The sequence below is a fragment of the Echiichthys vipera genome, assembly GCF_963691815.1.
Source record: "Echiichthys vipera genome assembly, chromosome: 6".
Taxonomy (NCBI): domain Eukaryota; kingdom Metazoa; phylum Chordata; class Actinopteri; order Perciformes; family Trachinidae; genus Echiichthys; species Echiichthys vipera.
Genome location: NC_139831.1, coordinates 17,175,772 through 17,201,746, shown reverse-complemented (window position 1 = coordinate 17,201,746; position 25,975 = coordinate 17,175,772). Strand labels below are relative to the sequence as shown.

The following is a 25,975-nucleotide window of genomic DNA, read 5'->3' as shown; positions in this document are numbered from 1 at the left end:
TAGATAAAATTCAAAAACAAAATGAAATGCATAGAAATTAAAATAATAAAAAAGGAGGTTGGGGTGTGTGCAGGTCAGCGTAGAAGAAGTGGTGTACAGTATGTTATTAGATAATGTACACCATGTGGTCTTTATGGAGCAGATTAAATAACCATGTGGCATTAACAGGGACAGTACAGGACGAATGGATTTATAAATCTAGGTTTCTGGAGCTTTACTGTATATGTGACTTAATCCCTTTGGCAAAGCTACCATCATTTTTGGATCCATGTGTCGTATTATAACATGTGGATCAAGCCTTCTGGGGCCTTTTTTTGTTGAGCCAAAATGCTGAGGTCAACTGAAACCGACAGACAGGTGACACATTAAATGATAAACCTGACTAAATGAGTGCAGGGTGCAAGGGATCACAGGATGGTTGGATGGTTAAGGAAAAGAGGAGGTTCATATGTTATGACCTTCACAGTCTCCAGACCCAATGAGACACCTTTAGGAGATGTAAAGATAAAAAGCATCATCAAAACACCAAGTGAGGGAATATTTTATGAAAGAATGCTTTTTCACCCATCCAGTTAAGAGCCACATACTTAAACCCACTCCCTGGTGGTCTAGTGGTTGGGATTTGGCGCTCTCACCGCTGTGGCCCGGGGTCGGTTTCTGGTCAGGGAATAGTCTATGGGGTGGCAGTGGCGTTTGGAGATATTTTGCGAAGGAGCGAAAAAAAACTTTTTTTTATAGTATTTATACTGGATAAACCATCTGTATAATACCATCTATGTTGGTGATTAATCACCAGTCACATCAACAAAGAGTATGACATACTAACAGCGTCGAGGCAAAGCTCAGAAAGTAAAAACATGTGGGTAGAGGATATTTGCCGTTTGTGTAATGTAAATTCACAGATAAAAGGCATAATTTCCGGTGCTCAGCCCATATTCCAACAGAAGGATCCAAGAGACAAAAGTGTTAGCGAGCAGCTATCAGAATTACGGCTACCCTCTTTGAAAATGTGTCTACATCAGGTCAGATTTGAATGCGTTGCATCACACTTAAACCTGCCTCAAAACTAACGCTGACTGGACGTTCGCGTGGTAACCAGCTCTAAAGTTTCTCCATCCATGTTACCAGACTGATCTGTGAGTAAAATACAATGGAGCTTGCAAGACCAGGATGGTCTCACGAGGCTCGCTAAGTCTTGGCTTGGGAACTGAAAGGACGCCAGTTTAAGTTCCCTTACGGACCAAGAGAGGAGGATGAGCTGATGGCTGGAGAGGTGCCACTTCACTGCCGAGGTGCCCTTGAATAGGCACCGAGCTCCAAAAAAACTGCTCTGGGCGCTTCTCAGGGGGCAGCCGATCTCTCTATTAATGCATGTATATAGGACTGTATATAGGTTTCTTTAAAATAAGTTCTTATTTTTTATTTTCTATGTTCTGAACGGGTAAGTTTTTAAGTCTGCAATGGAAGATGTGTAGGGTTTCTGCTGTGCTGATGTCAGCGGGGAGATCGTTCCATCGTTGTAGAGCCAGGATGGCATTGAATGGAAGCTGTTATGTATCTGTTGTTTGTCTGTGCAGGATTACAGCCAGCCCAGTCCTCAGCGCTCAGACTACTACAGCCACTCTCAGCATCCTGGAACACCAAGAGGAAAATTGACCCCAAGAGCCAGCCCTACTCATACTGTGAGGGTCATTAACTGAATTAAATGTGTGATAAGTGTGTTTTTGTTTAGAGCTGTCAAATAGCCTTGTGTCTGTCATGTACCATATGTGCTTGTGTGCTGGCATTTGTGTTTCCAGGGTTACAGCCCAGTTACCGTAGGAACTCATAGAGCTGAGAACCAGGAAGCAAACACATCGGCAACCTGGAGCTCCCCTTGTCATAATCCGACCACTGAGGTAATACTTCAACTCCAACGGGGAGTATTTGTATGTCACAGGATAAAATATTTTTTGAACATGTGTTTTTATTCCTTTGTAGCGGGACACATCTCACAACAATGAGGAGGAGAGAAGGATTTCCTTTTCGGTGCCCGGGGCTTCAGACTGCCTTCACTCCTCCGAGGACTGCGTTCAATTCCTGATTAAGAAAGATGGAGATAAAAAAAGGTTGAGCAAATCACAAGGATATTTTGCCACACTGCCACTAGACACAGACGCTTCTGAATCCTGTAGTGTTTACACTTCGGAGAAACTGAACTTCTAAAAGAAAAAGAAGAGAGAATTGACAAGCTGGAGGAGGAAGAAGAAGAAACACATGGTGTGAAGAAGATACAGTATTGGATTCTCAGCTGTTCTGGAAAAGAGAGACCTCACCTGTGCCTTTCGCATCTTAGCCTAGTTTTAATGGTTTGGTATCAATTGATTGCATGTCAGTTTCTAAAAAAATGTAATTATCTGAAGCATGAGTTGAGCATTAGACTTCCTGTCTCATCTTACATATTTCTTGACACTGTTGGTGCTGCTGAAACCTCCTGCTGTTACCTACCTCCAGACCCTCAGGAGCAGTATGATCTGCGCTGTACTGGCTGAGTGTTGGTACGTGTGCGTTTGTGACGTGTTCTCTAGGGCAACGTAGAAATAAGAGTTGTGATACAAAAGTTTGCAAAAGGAAATGCTTAATTACTGTACAGTAATAGAAAGTTAGTTGATGTGTTTTCCGCCATCCATCATGTTAACCATTCCTAACTGCAACAATAATGAATTATCATGTTAAATGTACGCTCTGCAGTGATTTAGTGTATTAACCTTTGGGTTAATTGTAGTAATAGTTATTTTAAATGTTCCACCAAATATTGCAATAGCCTATAATCTGTGAATTTTGTGTACACTATAGGATAATATCACCAAATATTTCTAGTGACAAAAGAGGTTGCACTGACCCTAACCCTTATCAAAATGTGATCTCTTGAACAATAAAACATCTTTAACACACGTTAGATTGTATATTTTCCTATGTAGACCTACTGTACGTTGAACAAGTATTTTCATTTTCAATTAATCAGTAAATTTGATGAATTGTATTAAATGGCCGTCTGTCACCAAAACTCAAGGTGGCATGTTCAAATGATAAAAGATATTCAACCTATGAAACATGAGCACACACATACGCATGATAAATGACTTAAACGATTAACCAAGTGTCAGGATTGTTAATTTTCTGTCTACTTTTTTTTAATAAACGGTTTTTCAAATGTGCATTCACTTCATTCATTCACACTCAAACACAATCAAAGGTTGGCACAAGAAACAGCAGGATTCACAAAAAATAAAATAAAAATACAAGACATTAGTACAGTAATACAAAACACAACACAATGATTTACCTAGTGTGTTATGCATTTTTTTGGGTTAGTTTTTTATTAAAGACTTATATTTGATATTGTTTCAAAATTATGCAGTGCAAGTTATAGTAGGGCATAATTTAATTATATTTAGTTTTATGATTATAAAATTTAACTAAGATTATGAGCAAATGAATTGTTTTGGTTATTTTTTATTAAGTAGTTTTAAATTTGATATTGTTTCAAAAATATGTATTTAGATCATTTAGATCTGAATTTTAAAAAAGTTATGGTATAGTATATAGTATAGTTTCAATATTTTATTTTATGATTATAAAATTTAGCTGAGATAATTGGCAAATTAATGAAACACTAGTTTATCCACTCATCATTTGAGCTCTATTGGGAATGTGTCCCCAGTCGGTCGCCGTTCGCTGGTGTTACCCCTATCCGGACGGATCTGGTCTGCCGCATTTTCCGGTCTTTTCGTGTTGCTTTTACTGGGTGATATCCACCGAAGTTAAAGTAGAATTAATTCACACACTTCCAAGAATCTACAAGTGAAGTTTCATATATGCATATGGAAATTTACATGTACAGATTAGTAAAATAAAGTTGGTGAGAGAAAGCAGGAAGAACGTTTGGGCGACGCTCAGCCTGAGCGGCTCAGGTGGTGGTTTACATTACACATAGACATTTTTGGAAGACTTTACGGTTTATTTTGGAGTTTTTAAAGCATTTTATTTTATTGTGAACTACTGGAGTATGGTCCTGGATGTTTTTACAACATTGATGCTAATATAGACGACCAGTAGCACCCTGTGTTTACGGCGAGGAGCTCGGACTGTCCGACTAGGGCCCAAAGGAGCACACGGCTAATTCACCGGTGTTAGCGTCCTGTTGGGCACTATTGTTAAACCAAAGCTAAACTAGGCCGGTAAAACAATATTTGGTTACAATGATAAGGAGTCAGACTTGAGTGTAACACCATTAAATTAACTAAAAACATTACACCATCATTTATAATCGTAGGTTAAAAAGAATGTTTGATAGAATTGAGCCAAAAACTGTCCGACACAGTGGCGTGTTCCCGGCGGTAGAGGGCGCTGCAGCACTGGCGGCGCTCAGACACGGGGAGAAACCGTAGAAGAAGAAGCCAGTTGTAGCGGCAATGAAAGGACAGCGTGCCACTTCACATCTGAGCAAAACATAAGTAAAGTGCACATTAGCGACAATAACTATCAAAACGCAGGACCAGAGCCACCCAGTTGTCAGAAAGACGCATAAGGACCTGAGAAGATGTCTTTGGTTTGTGCGAGTAAGTGAAGTTGAATCCACTGACGTGACGGAGGCACCGCGCTAATGCTACGAGCTAATGTGGCTAACGCTAGCGGCCATGCAGTGTGCCGCCTTCCTCTTATAGTTCATCGCCCTTGTTTGATGTTGTTTTATTGTTGGTTTCATGTGGGGTTTTTAAATCTGTATTTTCTCCAGTTTCCAACGAGGTGCCGGAGCACCCGTGTGTCTCCCCGGTCTCCAGCCAGGTGTTTGAGCGCAGGCTGATCGAAAAGTACATCGCAGAGAATGGGACCGACCCGATGAACGGACAACCGCTGTCCGAGGAGCAGCTGGTAGATATCAAAGGTGAAACTACCGTGACTGTGTTGCAAGTGTGTGAGGTGATGTTACACCTGGATAAAACCAATGCACTTTAATCATATTGCAGAGTTTTATTCAACTGCTGCACAGCCCACCACCCCCATCACGTATGAATGAATGAAAACTTCTCTAAAGCAGTTTCAACAATACCGCACATTGTAACCTTCATGGAGGTGGGGTTAATTGAAAGAAAGAAAAAGAAAGCATGCCTTTTGTTAGTTCTGCAAATTCACTCTGTTTATAGTTTTTCATTTTAAACACACACAGGCCTGAAATACACACATGCAAGCAGGGCCTATATGCATGCATTAATGGAGATATGTCCTAGAGAGAGGGGCCAGAAACCAGTCCACCCTCTCTTCTCGGTGGTATGGGAACTTGAACCGCCGACCCATCTCTTCCTAGGCTGCTTTAGATAAAGCAAGGTGTAACTGATAAAGTGGCAACTGGGAGAATGGTTTAAGAGGTTACATCATTGGTATCTGGTGTTATTTGTAGTGGGATAGTGATGCAGATACAGTACTAGAACTATTATTTTCATTATCACTTAATATAAAGATTTTTTTAGACCACATCACTGGTGTTTCCTCCAGTCCACATGTCCTCGGGCACTGAACCCCTTATTGCTCCCTGATGGTTGTCCAGCACCTTGCATGGTAGCTACTGCCATCGGCGTAAATTATAAAGCTCAATAAAAACAGTCAATTACTGTGTAAACAGAATTACAAAAGCCAGAAATGTTTATTTCACGGTCAAAGATGACAAAAAGAAGAAATTCCTCACATCTGAGAAACTGGGCGTGAGGATATTATTTTGCTTTTGTTTGGAAAATAATTGTTGATTATTTGTACAATCAGCCCATTGCTTAATTCCCAAGTTGCTTTAGTTGCAGTGACGTTTAAACTTACTTTAGTATAAATAAATAACCTATAGTGCTTTATGACTTGTCCTAACCTGCAGCAAATGTTAACGAATGCATAATAACTACAATAAATAAAGAATACCAACATTGTTAATGAATGAAGATGAGGCTGCTTGTTCTAAACATGAACAACTTTTCTCTGTTTTAGTGTCCCATCCTATCAGACCTAAGGCTCCATCAGCAACAAGCATTCCTGCCATTCTCAAGTCCCTTCAAGATGAGTGGGTATGTTCTGTAGCCTCGATGAGACGGCTAACATCTTAATACAGTAAATGTTTTGTATTGAATTAACAACTGACTTTTTCTTTTTAGACCATTTTAAACCAATATTCTCACCAGAGTTCCATCAGTTCATCCTGTTTTCTCCTCTTCTGTTTTAGGATGCTGTTATGCTTCACAGCTTCACCCTGCGGCAACAGCTGCAGACCACTCGCCAAGAGCTGTCACACGCCCTCTACCAACACGATGCCGCCTGCAGAGTCATCGCTCGACTCACCAAAGAGGTCACTGCTGCGAGAGAAGGTGGGTTCAGTTTGCATTTTGCATAATTCCACTTATAAGGAACAAGGCCATCCAGAATCATTTCTGAGCTTACAGACAATATTGTGAGGATGTTTTTTTCTAATTGGGTCTGTTTTTCTTGTTACAGCTCTTGCCACACTCAAACCCCAGGCTGGATTGGTTGCCCCTCAGGCGATCCCTGCCTCTCAGCCGACTGCAGCAGTGAGTGTTTGACTTTGCGGTCGACAAGAAGCTGAACAGAAATGCACATTGTAATGTTTTTCCCTTGCTTTCTCCTAACGATCTGTCTTCTGTATGTCAGGGTGCTGGTGGAGAGCCCATGGAGATTAGTGAACAGGTGGGAATGACCCCAGAGATCATCCAGAAGGTAAGACTTTTTTTCTTGCATCTACAGAAATCCATTTTTTTAGCATGTCTAATAAAATGTGCTTTAATATGTATTTTTTCTGTCTTCAGCTTCAAGACAAAGCTACTATCCTCACTACAGAAAGAAAGAAGGTATATATATTGCTTTCTCATTTAGCTAAACTATGGCAAACTAGGGCAATTTCTGCTGTACTATCTCAATAGGTTTTGGTATTATGTAATAAACAGTCACACTCCTTTTTACCTGCTTAACTGTGTTTCTGCAGAGAGGAAAAACTGTCCCAGAGGAGCTCGTTAGAGCTGATGATCTCAGCAAATACCGCCAAGTGGCTACTCATGCTGTAAGTGTAGATATCTGTCTGTTTGGGTTTGAAATTGATTTTTTGTTTTTTCTTTAATCACAGCTGAAATGTTGTTTTATTGGCCTAATGTGCATAATGCTAAAATCCTGTATCTTTGATGCCTCCAGGGTCTTCATAGTGCTAGTGTCCCTGGTATTCTGGCTCTGGATCTGTGTCCCTCAGACACCAACAAAGTTCTCACCGGTACATTGATTTCATCCAACGCTCAGTTGCATCTTTCAACATTAAAAGATATTTTTGTGATTTGTTTAGAAACTACCAGTCATTTGAAGACTTCAATTTGATATCATCTCTGTCGTGTTGTCAGGCGGAGCTGATAAGAACGTGGTGGTGTTCGACAAGAACGAGGAACAGATTGTGGCGACACTTAAAGGTCACACCAAGAAGGTCACCTCTGTCATTTACCATCCATCCCAGGTAAGGTTTCCTGTGTTTCAACCTTCAAAGGCACATTTTTTCTCTCCAATGAACAAATCCTGTGACTGCACTCTTCAGAACAATGAAAAGTGTTGGAATTATTCCGACACACGCCAAAAATCATCTGTTGTTCTTACTCATTGTCTCGTGTCTCTTCCATTCCAGTCCGTGGTCTTCTCAGCGTCTCCAGACAACACCATCCGTGTGTGGTCTGTTGCCGGGGGGAACTGCGTCCAGGTGGTGCGTGCCCACGAGGGAGGTGTCACCGGACTCTCCCTGCATGCTACTGGGGACTATCTGCTCAGCTCCTCTGAGGATCAGGTGTGTGTACTGACAGACCTCAAGCTGTATTTAACACTGAAGTACAAGTGATCTCTTCACTGGTTAACCACACTTACGTTGTTTTCCCTCGCGGTTCTGCAGTACTGGGCCTTTTCTGATGTCCAGACTGGTCGTGTCCTCACCAAAGTTACTGACGAAAGTGCTGGCTGCGGTAAGTGAATCTTTGCAAACTTGCGCAGTCTGAATAAAAGTCCTCCTGTTCCTGGTGGTAATGTTTATGTTTCTGCCCCTTACAGCTCTCACCTGTGCTCAGTTCCACCCTGATGGTCTCATTTTTGGCACTGGAACAGCTGATTCCCAAATCAAGATCTGGGATCTGAAGGAGCGCACCAATGTGGCCAACTTCCCGGGCCACTCTGGCCCTGTCACCTCCATTGCTTTCTCTGAGAACGGATACTATCTGGCCACAGGTTAGCACTACCAACAGCATCTTTACACATCTTCAACGTGTTTTTCCATAGGGTTGCAGAGAGAGAGTTTTAGGAGCATTTGGGAATATCATGACAACAAACACATTGACTTGCACACTGACCTACAACACCTTAAAATCCTACTAGCATCTTCAGCCCTTGTTTTTGCACTAAATGGATCTGGAACTGTTTATTTAATTGTTTTAAATACCCTTACATCCTTGTCTGGTGTCGTGCTCCAGGTGCCCAGGATAGCTCTCTGAAACTGTGGGATCTGAGGAAACTGAAGAACTTCAAGACCATCACTCTTGACAACAACTATGAGGTAAGAAATTGCTATAAAAGGAGTGGTTTGACATTTTGGGAACTTGTTTTGTTGCCTAGAGGTAAATGAAAACATTGATAATGCGCTTATGTATATACACTAAATATGAAACTAGAGCCTGCAGAGAATTAGCTTAGCATAAAAACTAGAAACCATTTCTTTGCAGTGACTTCCAGAAGTCTCGCCGCGACCTCCTTAATAGACACTTTGCCTGGAAAGAAATGATTAATAATAATAATATAATCATGTCTTTACTAAGGACACAGTGGAAGGATCAAAGTGCAGTAAAAAGTTGAGCAATATATACAAAAATATAGCAATACATATATATAGTACAATTGAGCAAGTACCTTATGTTAAACCTCAACTTGGTGCTTTTATTTTTATTTTTTTGTGTGGGGTAAACAAACAAGATAAATGTATTTATTAGTAAAATATAAAGTTGCTGGTCGGTGGATTGTTTCAACTTTGCGAAGAACAGTTTTCAACATGAGACATGACAGAAAGCAAACCTCATTACTAAGACGGCTTTAAGGAAAAGTCTTAAGATAGGAACACGTGTTTAATGGAAATATGTACTGAGCCAGCATATTAAGTTTATTCACAAACATCCCGACTGTGGGTTTAGCTAAGAAATAAGCATGCATTCTTTTTTTACACAGTTTGATCTTGTCTTTGCTGCCCTTCTTCTGCTCACCAGACTCTCATCCCTCTGTGCTTCTGAATCTAATTCCTCCTGCGTTTTCTTCTGTTTCAGGTGAAGTCCCTTGTGTTTGACCAGAGTGGTACCTACCTGGCTGTTGGGGGGTCTGACATCCGTGTCTACATCTGCAAACAGTGGTCTGAGGTCCTCAACTTTACAGGTGAGGGGGGATGCTCTTCTTGAAATGTTCATCTACAGGGGCTTGAAATCCTTTTTTAACGTGATTTTAAAAAAGTGAAATCTGCATTTTCAGTGTATATGTATTTGTAGAAATAAGTAATTTACCACAGAGCTGTTAAGGTGCTGGTAAATTTTAAAAATGGACCTTAAAATGCTTGAATTTGACCTGGGAAAAGGTGCACGAACTCTGCATGTAGCATGCATGTCATAAGGTGTGTGCTCTGAGGAAATAGCATATTTTTGACATTGCTTTTGCCTTTCTAATTGTAGACCATACAGGGTTGGTGACTGGAGTGGCCTTTGGAGAGAACGCTCAGTTCCTGACCTCTGCAGGAATGGACAGAAGTCTCAAATTTTACAGTTTGTAGAAAAAATGCATTCAGGATGAAAGGAGGATAAAATGGTCTGAGCAGGCACTATCCTGGACTTGTAATTCTTAGACAAAGAGGAGGAGAAAAAAAATCACTGCTAACTTTGCTTCATTAGTGTGTTAGTCCTCGTGTCCAGGAATGAGACCCAAATAAAATTACCTGCTGCATGAAACCACAGCAGCATGGTTAGGATAATATGTTTGTTTGCATTGTGAGTCTGAACTGTAAATGGTGTGAAACGAGATGCAGAAGCCAGTGAGATGTTCCCATCTAATTTGCTAGAAATTATGATTTTTCTGTAGTATTTTCTTTTTTGTGTGTGGGGGGGCGTCTAAAGTTGCTTACAATACAACTCCAAACTATTGGGGACTATACTTGGTGTCAACAAATCTGCTTTGCTATTTAATGTAGACCTTCATTACAGTAAATTTAGGCTAAGATGAAAATATCTGTAGTGATGTACAGTACAACTAAGTGGAAAATGAACAGGTGTGTGAGAGATTCATGTTCCTCTGAAATTCTTAGTCTTGTTTAACCTCCCCTTCACTTTCATTTCCTGTTTCATTTGTTCCATTTAATCTTTTGTCTTTTTTTCCAATTGTATATTTCTTATTACTTACTATTTTACCTGTTGCAGCTCTGCCCTTTTACAATAAAATAAAATATCTTTTGTATTGCCAATTATTTGTTTGTCAGATCAAAACCAAAGGGCGCTGGATTTCATTTTTTCACAGGTGACACCAATTGAAGGTGCTTAGTAAGTGCATATTAGTCCATAGCTTCCTTATGGTACAGATGTGCAGCCCTACTACACTCCAACACGAGTCTTCGCATTTATTTGCTGTAGATGATAAATTCACATACTATGATTGATGAAACTCAAACCGAGGAGATTGTGATTTCACAGAAATCCAAATGTATTCTGGCACAAAAAGTGTTTTCTATTTATCCTATTTTTAACAGACATGTTTTTCTGAATTCTGTACAGTTTAGAGAAAGGATGCACTTGAAGGTTAGACACCCTGGATCAGGTATCTGTCACAATGGAGCGGGACTATTTGATGCAGTGATTATACATTATATACAGGAATCTTAATTCCTGTTTTAAGTTTTGACTAATTTGTTGCATTGAAACCTGAATTGCAAATCCCACTCATTTTGAAGATTTTTGACCAAGATGCTGAAACACAGTTTATTATTTCAATGATAAATAACTCTGTAAATTCATATCTGTTAGTTACATTTTGTTTTACAAAGTAAAAAAAACAATCTTTAGGTCAAGCCTGTTCTCTTACAAGAATGACCCCAGTCACTTGCACACAGTGAGGCATGCTTATCAGTTAAACACTGGTTTCAGATCAGTACTGGGTATCTACTCTAAGACACACATATACACCATAGACTGTATAAAAAATATACACATATTGTATATTTATATAGTATATAGTCATATATATTATTTATTGGAAATATTCAATACAAACATTACTTTTCTTACATGTTCTGGAGTTTTACACAATACCAAAAATGTATTTATATATGTAGAAATAATACTAATAACAAATTAAAATGTACAAAGACAGTAAGACATAATAAAGGAATTAAGGATAACAAAAACTTATGGGGTCTGCTCAACCAAGGCAGTACATCTGAAATGCCTAAATAATCTAATAGTTTTTGCCAATTTATTATTTTTGAGTTTTAAGTTTTCCATAGTGCTCAAATATGATTTAAACTCTGAATCTGTAAATATATAAACGCAGGGTATAGTTTATTAGGCCAAATAATTTTATGGATGTAGTATTTTGCTAAGATAGTGATCGAATTAATTTTATAAATTTAATCTGCTGAATATTTGGGATTGTTAAGAATTTGTAATAAATCTTCTTCGTTAAAATTAAATTATTTAAAAAACATTTCGAAAGGTACTTCTGTAAATCAAACAAAAAAAATAAGTAACATGAACAATCTACAAAACCATGTTTAATATTTATAATAACTTATATATATACGGTCACACCACAGAGTCACACGCGTGTTCAAGGAAGCGTTTCCGGTCACAGCCGCCATGATTTAATCACCATGGTGTCGCTTAGCAACTGCTGCTCTTTAGCAAAACTACCGCTCACATGATAATATCGATTAAATGACGTCAGGCCTTAAACATTACTTTTCTTACATGTTCCAGTTATACACAATACCATACATGTTTATAAATTAAGAAATTACTGAAAGTTTTTTTAAATTATGTTCTTTTTTATTGAACTCACATGTTGCAGATTTATACATTTATTTATAAATGCAGAAATCACTGTTTTTTTTAATTAATTATTTTTATTGAAAATATTTAATACAAACATTACTTTTCTTACATGTTTCAGAGTTATACCTTTATTTATAAATGCAGAAATTACTGAACTTTTTTAATTAATTATTTTTAGTGAACATATTAAATAGAAATCTTATTTTTCTTACTTGTTGCAGAGTTATACATTTATTTATAAATGCAGAAATGACTAAATGTTGTTTTTTACTTTATTTTCTGAACATATTAAATATAAACATTACTCTTCTTACATGCTGAAGAGTTATACATTTATGTATAAATGCAGAAAAGACTGAAAGTTGTTTTTAATTATTATTTTTTTCTGAATATATTAAATATAAACATTACTCTTCTTACAAGTTGCAGAGTTATACATTTATGTATAAATGCAGAAAAGACTGAAAGTGGTTTTTAATTATTATTTTTTCTGAATATATTAAATACAAACATTACTTTTCTTACATGCTGCAGAATTATACATTTATGTATAACTGCAGAAAAGACTGAAAGTTGTTTTTAATTATTATTTTATTTTCTGAATATATTAAATATAAACATTACTCTTCTTACAAGTTGCAGAGTTATACATTTATGTATAAATGCAGAAAAGACTGAAAGTTGTTTTTAATTATTGTTATTTTCTGAATATATTAAATCTAAACATTACTCTTCTTACAAGTTGCAGAGTTATACATTTATGTATAAATGCAGAAAAGACTGAAAGTGGTTTTTAATTATTATTTTATTTTCTGAATATATTAAATATAAACATTACTCTCCTTACATGCTGCAGAGTTATACATTTATGTATAAATGCAGAAAAGACTGAAAGTTGTTTTTAATTATTGTTATTTTCTGAATATATTAAATATAAACATTACTCTCCTTACCTGCTGCAGAATTATACATTTATGTATGAATGCAGAAAAGACTGAAAGTTGTTTTTAATTATTATTTTATTTTCTGAATATATTAAATATAAACATTACTCTTCTTACCTGCTGCAGAATTATACATTTATGTATAAATGCAGAAAAGACTGAAAGTCGCGGCCCCTCGTGGCCAAATGAGAGGCGCGCTGTCCGCTGTCACGTGAGGCTGCAGTAACGTGACTTCCACAGACGGGAAGTGCAGACTGAAGCGAGAAGTTGTGATAAACAGGTCGGCTCGTCCCGGTTAACAGTCACCGGTGTGTCCGTCGGTACGAGGCTGGACAGCCCGAAACACAGCAGGCTGGAGTCCGGCGGGATCTAGGAGGCAGACAGGTGAGGCGTCTCCGACTCAGCGTCACTTTGAGCTCTTATCCGCCGCGAATGAATCAAAACCCTTGTGCCTCTTTTCTTCTCCTTCACGGGATTCCCCTCACCAATCACAGAAAAGCTGCCTCAAACGTTTTAAAGGTAACTTTTAGTTGGCTGCTGCTCTTAGACTCGTTTCATTTTAACATGGTGTGTCGCTAAAAACCAAACTTATTGTCCTTTATCTGATGATTATGGCAAAAAAAGTAGACTGAGGCAGAATTATAGAGGTGAAACATCCGGGGTTAATGTTTGTTTAAAGAAAGTTCCTCTAGAAACAGTTTTTCCTTTGTATACTTGCATGTATTTGTAGTTATAACTCTTTTCCTGTAAATGTTTATTTAGGCAGCAACAAGTCCTCACACACATACTCAGTTGATAGATAGATAGATAGATAGATAGATAGATAGATAGATAGATTATAGCCATTGTTTTTTAGACAACACAACACAGTTCAGCAGTTTTGAATGATTGGCAATATAGATATTAAAATATAAAGTAGCAAAATGTAAAAATCAAGATAAATATATATGCAAATTAAGTAGTAATGTTAAAAAAAAAGTGTCAAAATGAAGTGGAGGGTGGGGGTGTTATTGCACTTTCAGTTCCTGGGGTGTTGGTTTATTGTGCTTAACTTATAACGTTATTTAGCTAAAACTGATAAAGTCTGACAAGACCAATGTGCAAAAACATCCAGCCTTTACAAAGGTTATAATGTTCAGATTTTGTAACAGCTAAACTATTATTATTAGAGGTGTTAGTTGGTTATTTTTGAGGCTGAGGTTTTTAGATGCTGCTGTTTGTCCACTTCCATTGATATGAACGAGGTTGAATAACACAAAAAAATGCTCCACAAACCTCTCTAGAACAGTTTCAACGACACCTGAACATGTGTTGCAGAGCTCTTGTATCAGAGCTGCATTAGTTTTATCTTGGGTCTAATAAACTGGCAGCTGTATATTTCTGTGTGAAGCAATTTATTTAGTGCATCGGAAAGGGATTTAACTCACAACTGAATGAAAACTGAGACTGTTGTATTTGCAGAAACGCGTCTGTGCAAGAATGGAAATCCCACCTGATCCTCACAGTCAGGGGGACCTGATGCTTCCCCTTTCTGCAGTTTCCACTCACAAGCTTCTGCATTGTCACAGAGACACTTTTATTGTCCTAACTGAGAATAAATGCCCTCTGTGAACTTTTTTTCTTTTTTACAGTTTACTGCCTCTCTCCGCTCTTTACTTTCTCAATCATATCCCTCGCTCCACTATAAACCGCAGCACTTTGACTACGTTGTCAACTCTCAGGGAAAATAATTAATTTGGGCTTGTGTCCGTGCAGACAGGCAGTCATGGGCTCCATGTTTCGCAGTGAGGAGGTGTGCCTGGTGCAGCTCTTCCTTCAGTCCGGCTCGGCTTACAACTGCGTCAGCGAGCTTGGAGAACTGGGCCTGGTCGAATTCAGAGATGTGAGTGAATTAAACTTTTGGTTTGAGCTCTTTGTTCGTGATCTTGTGGTGAAAAGCTTCGAGGAGGCCTGTCTGCCTCCTAAAGTAGTCAGCTAATGTTTGGACCGGATTAACTTTCTATGTGCAACTATTTTGCCTCCTATAATGCCTTAAATGCTTGTGTGTTGGCTCACATTACAAGCCAGAGCACAGCAACTGATCTATTTACATTTGGGAAGTCACTTGGGAATGTGAAGCATTTCTCCAAATCTGAGTTCGGATCAGATGGCTGTTTCTTTGAGTCACCAAATTATTGTCATCAGATGACCATGAGTAATCCTCTTCCTCCCCACTCTGCTCTGATGTTTTAGTTAAATCCCAACGTGAACGCCTTTCAGAGGAAGTTTGTTGGCGAGGTGAGACGATGCGAGGAACTTGAGAAAACTTTAAGTAAGTCATTGACTCACTGTTCCCACTTTTATTTTCGGCCATGTTCTTTATTTATAATTGTTTTCCTCTCTCTTTCTGTCCTTCTTTATCTGCCCTTCAGCGTTCCTGGAGCAGGAGATCCGTCGCTCCCTGTCTCCCCCCATGCAGTGTCCCCTCCCTCCTCCGTGCCCAACACCGTCGGCGCCTCAGCCTCGTGAACTCATCACCATCGAGGAGGAGTGCGAGAGGCTGGCGAGAGAGCTCAAAGAGGTGAAATCAAGGCGCTAAATGCAAAGAAAAGCTTCCGTTTTCTCGTTAGTATGCTATTAAAAGAGGCTGAGCCTATCAGGCCTGACTGATTGTTTGTGTCACACTAGGTGTCCAGGAACAGAGACAGCCTCCGGGCTCAGCTGACCCAGCTCTGTCAGTACCAAGGAGTCCTGACCAGGACGCACTCTCTCACAGCCTCACAGGTGGGAAGAACTACTATTCCTGCATCATTTATGTGCTTTTCTTTAAGGGTCCCAGATAATGCTCATTTTCAGGTTCATATTTGTATTTTGTGTTTCTATTAGAACATGTTTACGCGCTTTAATGTTCAACAAACCTAATCTTTTTCTCATACTGTCTGTTTGAATATCCCTTTATTCTGTCTGAAATGCTCCATTTTAGCGCCCGTCTCTATAAGACCCCTCCTGAAAAAGCCCAGTCTGCTGTGATTGGTGTTTTGATACTTTCACAGTATTTATAAAGCACCTTTACCTGCTTTATAAAAAAAAAAAGACATGGACGTTTCACTTTTTACAATATGGGACCTTTTAAATATTATTCTGGTGTGATCAAACTAAAACTGCAAACTTTGGCTTCATCTCACAGGCGCCACCACCTATACTGGAAAGCCAAGGCCTGTTTGATAACCGCCAAGATGTCCACCTCAGGTAGATCGTATTTTCTTAGATGTCTATTAAGAATTTCATGTTTTTATGTACATTCAACGCGTTTACTACTGCATCTCTTCTCTCACAGTTTCGTGGCAGGAGTGGTCCATCCTTGGAAGGTCCCTTCATTTGAACGGTTGTTATGGCGGGCGTGTCGCGGTTACATCATCGTGGATTTCAGAGAAATGGAGGAACGGCTCGAGCACCCGGACACGGTGGGAACTTGGAGACAGAGAGAGAGAGAGAGAGAGGGGATTGTGAATATGAGGCATAGTCTCTGTTGATTTTTCACATCTCCCGGGTGTTTTATCACAGCTGTTTCTTTGTTTTTCAGGGGGAAATGGTGCAATGGACAGTGTTCCTCATCTCCTTTTGGGGAGATCAGATCGGACAGAAAGTCAAAAAGATATGTGATTGGTGGGTAAACGTGTGCATCAGTTTGTTTGTTTATTTTTTTTATTGTAGATTTCCACCCCACAATGTCTGTTGAACTTGTTGAATATCTTTTGATTTTCCGTCCTCACAGCTTCCGCACACAGACGTTTGCATATCCTGAGAGCACGGCTGAGAGAGAGGAGATTCTTCAGGGACTTCAAGGCAGAATTGAAGATATCAAAGCAGTAAGTGTAGTGCATGTTTATAAAAGAACACTGATATAATCATCAGCATTCGCCCTCTCTTCTTATAATGTCTGCATCACACTTGGGGGAGGGGTTTTCTTCAGAGAAGTATTTTTGTCCGCTCAGTCCTTCTAAAACCCTCTCACTTCCCTCTACTTCAGGTGCTGTCGCAGACCGAGTCCTTCCTGCAGCAGCTGCTGATGCGGGCGGTGGCTGTGTTGCCCCAGTGGAAGGTGCGCGTCCAGAAGTGCAAGGCGGTGCAGATGGTGCTGAATCTCTGCAGCCCCTCCGTCACAGACAAATGCCTCATCGCCGAGGCCTGGTGTCCTGTTGCCAAGCTGCCCGAACTGCAGAGCGCGCTGAGAGAGGGAGGGGTAAGACAAAGACTGGGTTGACATAAATGAGTAAATCATTTTTTAATTTCTTATTCTATTCATCTTTCCCAACTCTCTTCTCCATCCTCAGAGGAAAAGTGGAAGTAGTGTGGACTCTTTCTACAACCGTCTGCCTTCCTCTACCCCTCCACCTACGCTGTTTCCCGTCAACTCTTTCACATCGGGTTTCCAGAACATTGTTGATGCCTACGGAGTTGCCAGCTACCGTGAAGTCAATCCAGGTCATCTGCTTACCTCAGAAAAACTTTGATCTTTAATGCATTAATGGAAAAGGGTCATGTCAGATGTTTAAAGTAGGACCGGTTTTTAGTCAAGTCTTTTCTCTCATGCCTCCGCAGCGGTATACACCGTAATTACATTCCCCTTCCTGTTTGCTGTGATGTTTGGGGATGTGGGTCATGGTTTACTGATGACTCTGGGGGCACTCTGGATGGTCCTTGAGGAGAAGGACCCCAAACTCAAGAAGAACAAGAATGAGGTTACACACACACACACACACACACACACACACACACACACACACACACACACACACACACACACACACGCGTTTTTTACTGTGTTTGTAATATTTTTGAGTTAAAAAAATGAATGTAAGACGCCTGCCATATTATAAAACATCCGTAAAACTAGAGACGATGAGATCAAAACTGGCCTGAAATCGTTCCCTGTCCATGTTTTGTACCAGATCTGGACGATGATGTTCGGAGGAAGGTATCTGATTCTGCTGATGGGACTGTTCTCTGTCTACACGGGGGCCATTTACAACGAGTGCTTCAGCAGAGGCGTCAGCACCTTCAACTCAGCGTGGCACGTCGGCCCGATGTTCGAGAAGAACATATGGAAGTAAGTTTGTTTGTTTGTTTTCTCCAGTCCCAACACATTTCTTCTCCATCTTACCTGAGTGCGTTTCATTTCTTTCAGTGTGTCAGTCTTGGCGGGGAACCAGTACTTGTCCATGGATCCTGTTGTGCCAGGTGTTTTCACCACTCCCTATCCATTTGGCATCGACCCGGTATGGCTTCAGGCTCAGGAACCCGACTATTTTCTTTCTATTCAACTTCAATACCTAACTGCCAATTCAAAATAATCTGATTGGATTTTGTCTTGGTGCCAATCATGTCACAGAGGCAGTACACAAACTGGAACATAAGCACATAAAAGAAGTATATAAAAGTACATAAAAGACAATCATTTAGACGAGTAGAAAAAAGAAAAGAAAAACGTTTGGTTTGGAACTTCCCATAAAGTGTCTTGTTCAGTCTATCTATAAAGCGCATACTAATAAAGTGCCTTTATTCCAGATTAGCTGTAAGGGTATGTGCTGTTGCAAAAGCTAGATGTTTTACCTCTGAGGCGTTGAACTCTCTTTCCAGAGGGTAGCAGCTGGTAGAGGGACCTGGCAGGATGGGAAGGATTATTTAGCACTTTCTGCGCTCTACGGCATCTGTCATCGTTTCTCGTCCATCCTCTTTTTCCCCCGTTTGTCGTTTGTCGCAGGTCTGGGGGCTGTCCAACAACAAACTGACTTTCCTTAACTCGTACAAGATGAAGATGTCAGTCATCATCGGTGTCATTCACATGACTTTTGGAGTCTGCTTGTCATTCTTCAACTACTGGTAAGTGATCACCATTTACTTTTTTGGTGTGTGTGTGTGTTTTTGTGTGTACCTCCGTTCTTGTTTCTTTTCGTATTTGTTCGGACTTGCCATCACACATCTTTGTTTCCCTGCTTTCTCCAGGCACTTTGGTCAGATCAGCAGTGTGTTCTTTGTGCTGATCCCTGAGCTGTTCTTCATGGTGTGTCTGTTTGGCTACCTGGTGTTCATGGTGGTCTTCAAGTGGATCGCCTACTCTCCCGCCCAGTCCCAAATCGCTCCCAGTATACTTATTCACTTCATAGACATGTTCCTATTCACAGACAACCCTGAGAACCCCCAGCTCTATCAAGGACAGGTGTGTGGTTGTTTTTTTCCCCCAAAAGCTACATTTTGCTGTTTTCGCTTTAAAATTTATGCTTTTATGTCCGTACGATCAAATGTTGTGGTTATAATGGGTTTAAATGGGGGCATTTTTAAGGATCTGATTGTCTTTATTTATGGCTGCACAGTTTATTATGACACACAGTATATTATAGGAGCTGAGGTAGAACTACCAAAATCCAAAACAACAAAAATGTAAAAAGGCCAAAATGTCTCTCGTGAAGCGCACAGGTATGAAAATCAACAGCCGGAAACCTGCTTGAGACATGGAACCCATCACAGCGAACATTTAGTCTGCATCATTGTTGTTTCTGGGTTCTGGAAATGAATTGTATTTCTGTAAAAATTCTCCAAAATAGGTACATTAAAGTGTCACAACAGCTCATCCGCATATTTTTTAAGCATAAAGTTCACTCACTCACTCATCTTCAACCGCTTATCCGGGGTCGGGTCGCAGGGGCAGCAGCTCTAGCAGGGGACCCCAAACTTCCCTTTCCCGGGCCACATTTACCAGCTCTAACTGGGGGATAAAGTTACCATATCTTAACTTATTTTTCCCCTTCCGTGTGTGGTTGTTTCCTTTTTGGGGTTTTATTTTCGACAAATTAAGCAGTTTGACAGATTACTCTTAAACCTCAGATGTCGACGAAGAAGAAGACTTCTTAAAACTACTAGTGCTTTAACGGCATTAAATGCAATGATGACAAAAGCACAATGAAATGTACTTCTACTACTTTTAAGCATCTGCAAGCTCATTTACATACTATACTAGTGTCAACCGAAACCAGGGAACATCTGGAAGAGAGCAATAAAAATAACATAGCACTGGAACTATGACATGCTTTTAAAATCATTTGCAGAAGTTGGTGTAAACTCTTTTGTTGTAAATATACAACAAGTTGCAGAAACAACAGTGTTGTCCTTCAGAATGTCTTGCTAAACTGAGCATGTGTTGCTCAAAAGCGTAACATTAACTCTTCATGTGCAGATTGTGGTGCAGAAGATCCTGGTGTTGCTGGCCCTGTGTTCTGTGCCGGTCCTCCTGCTAGGGAAGCCCACGTATGAATACGTCACATTCAAGAGAAGACGGCGTCAAGTAGTGAGTCCGTGTTTGAATGAACTTTAACTTTTCGTCTAGAGTCGGATGTATTCTCTGACACATTTCTGGTTCTCTGCAACATCAGGAGGAAGACAGACGTCCGCTGGTGGCCGAGGAAAGCTCCATCAATGCTCGTCAGGGGGAGGTGGAGGGAGGAGCTGCTGAAGAGGAGGTAAGAGAGGAGACTGAATAACTTAATTTCTCTGAATGGATTAAATACAGCCCGATTGTTGTGGGTTTTTTTTGTAAGTGTTTAATCTGTCTGCAGGAGTTTGATGCTGCAGACGTGTTCATGCATCAGGCCATCCACACCATAGAGTACTGCTTGGGCTGCATCTCCAACACCGCCTCTTACCTCCGCCTCTGGGCCCTCAGCTTGGCACACGCACGTTAGTGGCATCCATACTGACAAACACAATATACACCTTCATACTCACATGCTTCACACACACACACACACACACACACACACACACACACACACACACACACACACACACACACACACACACACACACACACACACACACACACACACACACACACACACACACACAGACAGACTTCCTCTCACCAAAGACACTCATACAAATCTTTTTTCAGCCAGTTATTCACTCGCACATGATCTGACGGTGATTCATTTGTGTCTCCACAGAGCTCTCAGAGGTCTTGTGGGTGATGGTGATGCGTATTGCCCTTAAGTGGGAGGGCTATGTGGGATCTGTAGTCCTCTTTGTGGTCTTCGCCTTTTTTGCTATGTTGACTGTCTCCATCCTGCTGGTGATGGAGGGACTCTCAGCTTTCCTGCACGCGCTCCGTCTGCACTGGTAAGGACGGGAGAGAGGAGAGAACAAAGGGGAAAATGTGTTGTTTCATTCATAAATATGCTGGGTGTTTGCACACTGAGTAACATATGTGATATATTTTTGTTTTAGGGGGTTAGTTAGTTAGTTATGCTATTTATGGAAGTATAGGAGACCAAAAAAACACAAACATTGGAACATATAATGAGAAACATAAGCATATAATGAGAAATGAAACATGAACCTAAATCACATCACAAAGTCAAAACATATCCGTGACTGTAGCTAATGGCAATGTACCTAAAAACAGCTACACACAGAAATATTTTTGGTTAACTGTTTCACATTAGTTTTGACATTTTTCATTTTCCTTCAAACTATATTTTGTCATTTAGGTCTGTACCAAACATCAGGATAATATACAATCTAGATAACCTAGTTAACCGTCCACAGGGCTTCCTCGGATACCTTTAAAATGGTATGTTGACTTTGCTTTTCTCTCTTACAGGGTGGAGTTTCAGAACAAGTTCTACAGTGGATCAGGCTACAAGCTGAGCCCTTTCTCTTTCTCAACTCTGATCAGTGCATCAGCTGCTATATGATCCTCCAAACTAATTTTGCCAAACGGTTCTATTAATTTATGTATATTATTGAGTACTTGGACTGCAACTACACACATACGAATGACTCTATCTCCCTGTCTTCACATAATGGCGTTCTATTGCCTGCAGGTGGTAAATTATGGTGGTAAAGACTGTTATTTTTGCATCAGTAGAATCAAAATGAGTACCTATATGATGAAATACAATTCCATGTGAAATGAAAAAATATACTTTTTGTATCCCCTTGCTAATTTTTTCACTAACAGTGTTATATATATTGTTCTAATTACTGTTTCAGTAGCTCAAAACAAAGTAATCATTTAGTTTTCAGTGTATGAACATGTATTATAGACATCAATTATGAAAAGGGAAAGCACATCCAATAATGAATCTGTTCTGCAGTTGAAGGGAATGTATTATTGTTGAATTGGTGTATTGTGCTGCGATAAGACAGCCCTGTAGGATTCCTCAAATGATAGCAGGGAATTATCTGAATGATTTTCATGAGCCAAAGATGATTTTCATTGACATGTCTTCCAAGCACACATGTATTTATTGGCAGTGTTTTCAGGTGCCTTACTAGGACTGAGTGCTTGTCTATCCACTAAGTCTTTTGGACGGATAATAACCTCCATTATCATGCCACTATTTTGAACAAAACATGGACATTTCTCTCACACTCTCTGTTTTTCTTTCTGCCGGTTTGCACTGTTAAATGGATCAAATTTGAACTGAAATTAAAGTTGATTTTCTTGTTATTGTGCGAAGTCATTTACTGAACAGCTACCTTGCCTGTTGCATAGTCATGTGTGTCAGGTATGTCCATGACAAGTACGCAATAGGATGGGGGTGCCATCCCTCTTGTTAACAAAAAGACAAATGTATCCCCCGTGTTGACCTGTCATCCAGAGTGCAGGGGCAGAGGGGTTATCCGTTGAATATGTTAGTCTGCCTGACTCATTGATCCTTTATTTGACTGAGGTTTGTGCAAGTTACAATCTCTGGCCCGACCATGGCCCTGAAATATCAGCAGCCTATAAATCCATGGCTCTGTCTGAGTCCCTCCCTCGTCTTAAATCTATAATATTCTCTAAACCATATAGCTATAAAATTATTTAAAAAATACATGTGAATGATATACATCAAAGGTGAATGAGCAAACCAGGTCCAACACCCTGGTAAGGAGTTAACAAATCTATATCTTAAACTAATTTGTGAAGGTAATAATGGAAGAGGTATTAAAATCCTTTACTTGAGTGTAAGTACAAAAAGTAACGAAGTAACATTCATAGTAAGAAGTCTATTATTCATAATCTTACTTAAGTAAAAGTATTATCTGCGAAATATACCCTACATATCACAAGTAAAAGTGCTTATCAAGCTTACTACTGTATTAACTGTAGACCGTCAGATAAATGCAATGTAGTGAAACAACTGTGCTGAGGTTTAAGTATAAAATTAAAATATATCAGATCAGATCTTTATTGTCATTGTTTTTAGGACAACGGAACAGTTTAGCAGCTTCCAACAATTGGTAATGTAAACAGCAAAAATATAAATAGTAAAATAAAATATAAAAATCGAAATAAATATATGCACATACATACACAATGAGGCTTTCGCTCCCACTGTGTTCACCAGATTGCTGGATAAATACTGTATATAAATATTATTGTTATTATAGGGGGAATTGTTGGGTCTCTGTAAAACATGAACAAGTCATAGTGTGGTCTTGACCTTCTGTAAAGTGTCTTGAGATAACTTTTGTCATGATTTGGCACTATGAATACAATTGAATTGAAAAGGTGCAAAAGTAAGTGGAGGTAGAGAGGATGTTCTTAGAGAGGGAGGGAAGAAGCTTTTTGTCAAGAAATATCTCAAAACTTTATAAAGCACACTACTTCTACTTTGCACCACTGGAAGTTACTGTAGAGTAAATGGACAGGAAAGTACAGCAAAACCATGGACTGTATGAGCAGAACGCATCATGTTGTTGTTTTGTCCTGTAGGCGGAACTGAAGTGCTGGCGCTTGTTTCTGTCAGTGCTGCCTCTAAAACCACACCAAGTGAACCGGATGTGTGAATGTCAAAGATGGCGCTCCGCATGTCGGGGTGAATGTTTTATCACATAATTAGATGTTTTCATATTAATAAGGACATAACATTAGGTTTAACCGGCTGCCCGCAAACTGCCTGGACTAGTTTATGTAGTGACAGTTGAGGAGATGATGTCTTTGAGCGGAGTGATTCGCAGTTTGCGGCCGTTGTTAGGTCAAATTCAACAATGTCGTCCAGTTGTGGCTTCAAACCAGACATGTAAGTCAAGTTACGGTATTTTCCCCCAGCTCTTTTACCTTTACCTTCTTTTACAAGCGTGTACGTTACATACGGGCGCCGTTTGTGTTTCCAGCTCGGTGCCTGAGTCAGGCTGCCTCTCAACCGGAGCCCTGCGCGGATCAAGATGAAGGCGTGAACCCGACCTTTGTCAACAGAAACCCCCGGAACCTGGAGCAGATGGCCCTGGCTGTGAAGGACCGGGGCTGGAAGACCACCTGGCCCCACAAGGAGTTCTACCACAGGTGTGTGAGTTTGTGAGTGTGTGTGAGAGACTAAAGACAGTTGGGGATAAATGCTGATGTTTGTGTCAGTGGGTAGGTTAGACTTAAGGTGGGTCTCATTAAACGTGTGTGTGTATAAAATGTCACAAATCTCTTTTAGATAGATGTGCATCGTAAACATCGTGGACGACTTATCATTATTATTATATAATAATAATACATTTTATTTGAGGGCACCTTGCAAGACACCCAAGGTTACCTTACAATGCATAGTAGGGATCGACCGATATGGGTTTTTTATAGCTGAGGCCGATACAGTTTTTTCAGCCATAGCGACGACCGATAAGGACTGCCGATTTTCTTGAGCCGATATTTGGAGCAGACACTACTTTTGCTCTCTCAATTTACATCATAAAAATTGCACAATCGTGATAAAAAATGTATAGAGTCTTAATTTAAAAAAAGGAACATTTATTGAACTTAAAAAAGCACCACGGAGCTGCCCGTGGACGCCTGTCTGTAAATAAGGCTGTGAATAGGCGAACGCAGCCCCTGCATCGGCCGATACCCCTAAAAAACGCGTGGATAAATAAAAATCACAAGTTCATAAGTTAATTCTCACCGGCATCAGTGAACTCTTTTAGATCACTTTTTAAAACCTGTTGTTATCAACTTCCTTTAATGTAATGTTGTCTACTTTTATTTATTGCTTTTTTAAAATTTATTTTATTGTTTTATCCTTTTTATCTGCAGGCTTTTATTCAGGTTTTACTGTTTTTATTTGTCTTCTTGCTACTATGTTTTGCATCTCTTGTTTGGCCTTAGTGTTAGCTCTCTGTTACATTGACCTCTGTGCATCATGTCTTTGTCAAAGCACCGTTTTTAAAGGTGCTATACGAAGAAAGTTAGTATTTAATCCTGCAGATCTAAATTGGCCCCTATCTCTTCTGTTTTTAATGTTTGCTTCTGTCGTCTTTTCAGGTTGGTGTTTTCTCGCACCCTGCACTTTGTGACGGCACAAGTGTTCTCCAGCAGCTCTCCTGTCCCTGTGGTTTCCTGCACAACCAAGGAATGGGCGCTGAAGAAGGAGCTGGCTTCCACAAACTGCGCGGCGGCGTGTCAGGCTGTGGGCGAGGTGCTGGCACTACGATGCCAGCAGGCTGGCATCACCAGGATGGTGTTTCATGCGATTCCCTGGACGTACCGCTCTGAAGCTGTGAGTACATGCTGCACAAAGCGCTTCTAGAGAATATATTTGTGTGTTTTCCCTCCTCATGTCGCCCCCTGCTTCATGTTTCTCTCTCCCTGACTTTGTTTTCACAGGTTCAGTCTTTCAGGTCGGCAATGAAAGAGGGAGGAATCGCGCTCAGTGAACCCAGAAGGAAATACGTCGGCACCTGAATTCAGGTCATTTATCACATCAGTTGTTTTGTAAAAATGTCCTCTGTACCCTTTACTCTCTGCTCTTTTGTGATTTATGACTGTACTGATATTTAACAGCACTACAGTAAATAAGAAAAAACAAAATGAGATGAAAGTAAGGTTGCTTTTCCCCCGTGCTTTCTTTTGTGCATAAAATATTTCTGAACTGAAGCATTTGTCCTCTGGTGTATTATTTA

At 39.9% G+C, this 25,975-nt stretch overlaps 3 protein-coding genes across 5 annotated transcripts; all 3 read left to right on the top strand.

Annotated features, from left to right (window-relative positions):
• The first annotated feature begins 4,454 nt into the window (after nt 1-4,454).
• Nucleotides 4,455-10,500, top strand: prpf19 (pre-mRNA processing factor 19). Its single transcript, XM_083915179.1, has 16 exons — nt 4,455-4,601; nt 4,778-4,927; nt 6,013-6,089; nt 6,245-6,386; nt 6,514-6,587; nt 6,688-6,753; nt 6,843-6,884; nt 7,019-7,093; nt 7,222-7,297; nt 7,422-7,531; nt 7,697-7,852; nt 7,955-8,024; nt 8,110-8,283; nt 8,526-8,608; nt 9,366-9,471; nt 9,762-10,500. Exons 1-16 carry the CDS (start codon nt 4,583-4,585, stop codon nt 9,857-9,859), a joined length of 1,518 nt encoding a protein of 505 aa, XP_083771305.1. The 5' UTR covers nt 4,455-4,582; the 3' UTR covers nt 9,860-10,500.
• A 2,816-nt stretch (nt 10,501-13,316) lies between these two features.
• Nucleotides 13,317-22,538, top strand: LOC310948149 (V-type proton ATPase 116 kDa subunit a 3-like). 3 transcript variants are annotated; one of them, XM_083915175.1, is made up of 21 exons: nt 13,317-13,453; nt 14,825-14,951; nt 15,302-15,380; nt 15,481-15,629; nt 15,737-15,832; nt 16,236-16,297; nt 16,386-16,512; nt 16,632-16,714; nt 16,824-16,917; nt 17,079-17,291; nt 17,383-17,533; nt 17,651-17,790; nt 18,001-18,158; nt 18,237-18,327; nt 18,813-18,931; nt 19,055-19,268; nt 20,283-20,393; nt 20,479-20,565; nt 20,662-20,782; nt 21,049-21,220; nt 21,705-22,538. In XM_083915175.1, the coding sequence occupies exons 2-21, from the start codon at nt 14,835-14,837 to the stop codon at nt 21,796-21,798; spliced, it is 2,478 nt and encodes an 825-aa protein (XP_083771301.1). In that variant the 5' UTR covers nt 13,317-13,453; nt 14,825-14,834; the 3' UTR covers nt 21,799-22,538. The 3 variants fall into 3 exon arrangements, with proteins under 3 accessions (XP_083771301.1, XP_083771303.1, XP_083771302.1); XM_083915177.1 differs by having other exon boundaries at nt 13,376-13,453; nt 14,829-14,951; XM_083915176.1 differs by lacking the exon at nt 13,317-13,453 and adding an exon at nt 13,472-13,588.
• A 1,339-nt stretch (nt 22,539-23,877) lies between these two features.
• mrpl18 (mitochondrial ribosomal protein L18) lies at nt 23,878-25,942 on the top strand. Its single transcript, XM_083915820.1, has 4 exons — nt 23,878-24,114; nt 24,209-24,377; nt 25,338-25,572; nt 25,680-25,942. Exons 1-4 carry the CDS (start codon nt 24,024-24,026, stop codon nt 25,755-25,757), a joined length of 573 nt encoding a protein of 190 aa, XP_083771946.1. The 5' UTR covers nt 23,878-24,023; the 3' UTR covers nt 25,758-25,942.
• Nucleotides 25,943-25,975: the final 33 nt, after the last annotated feature.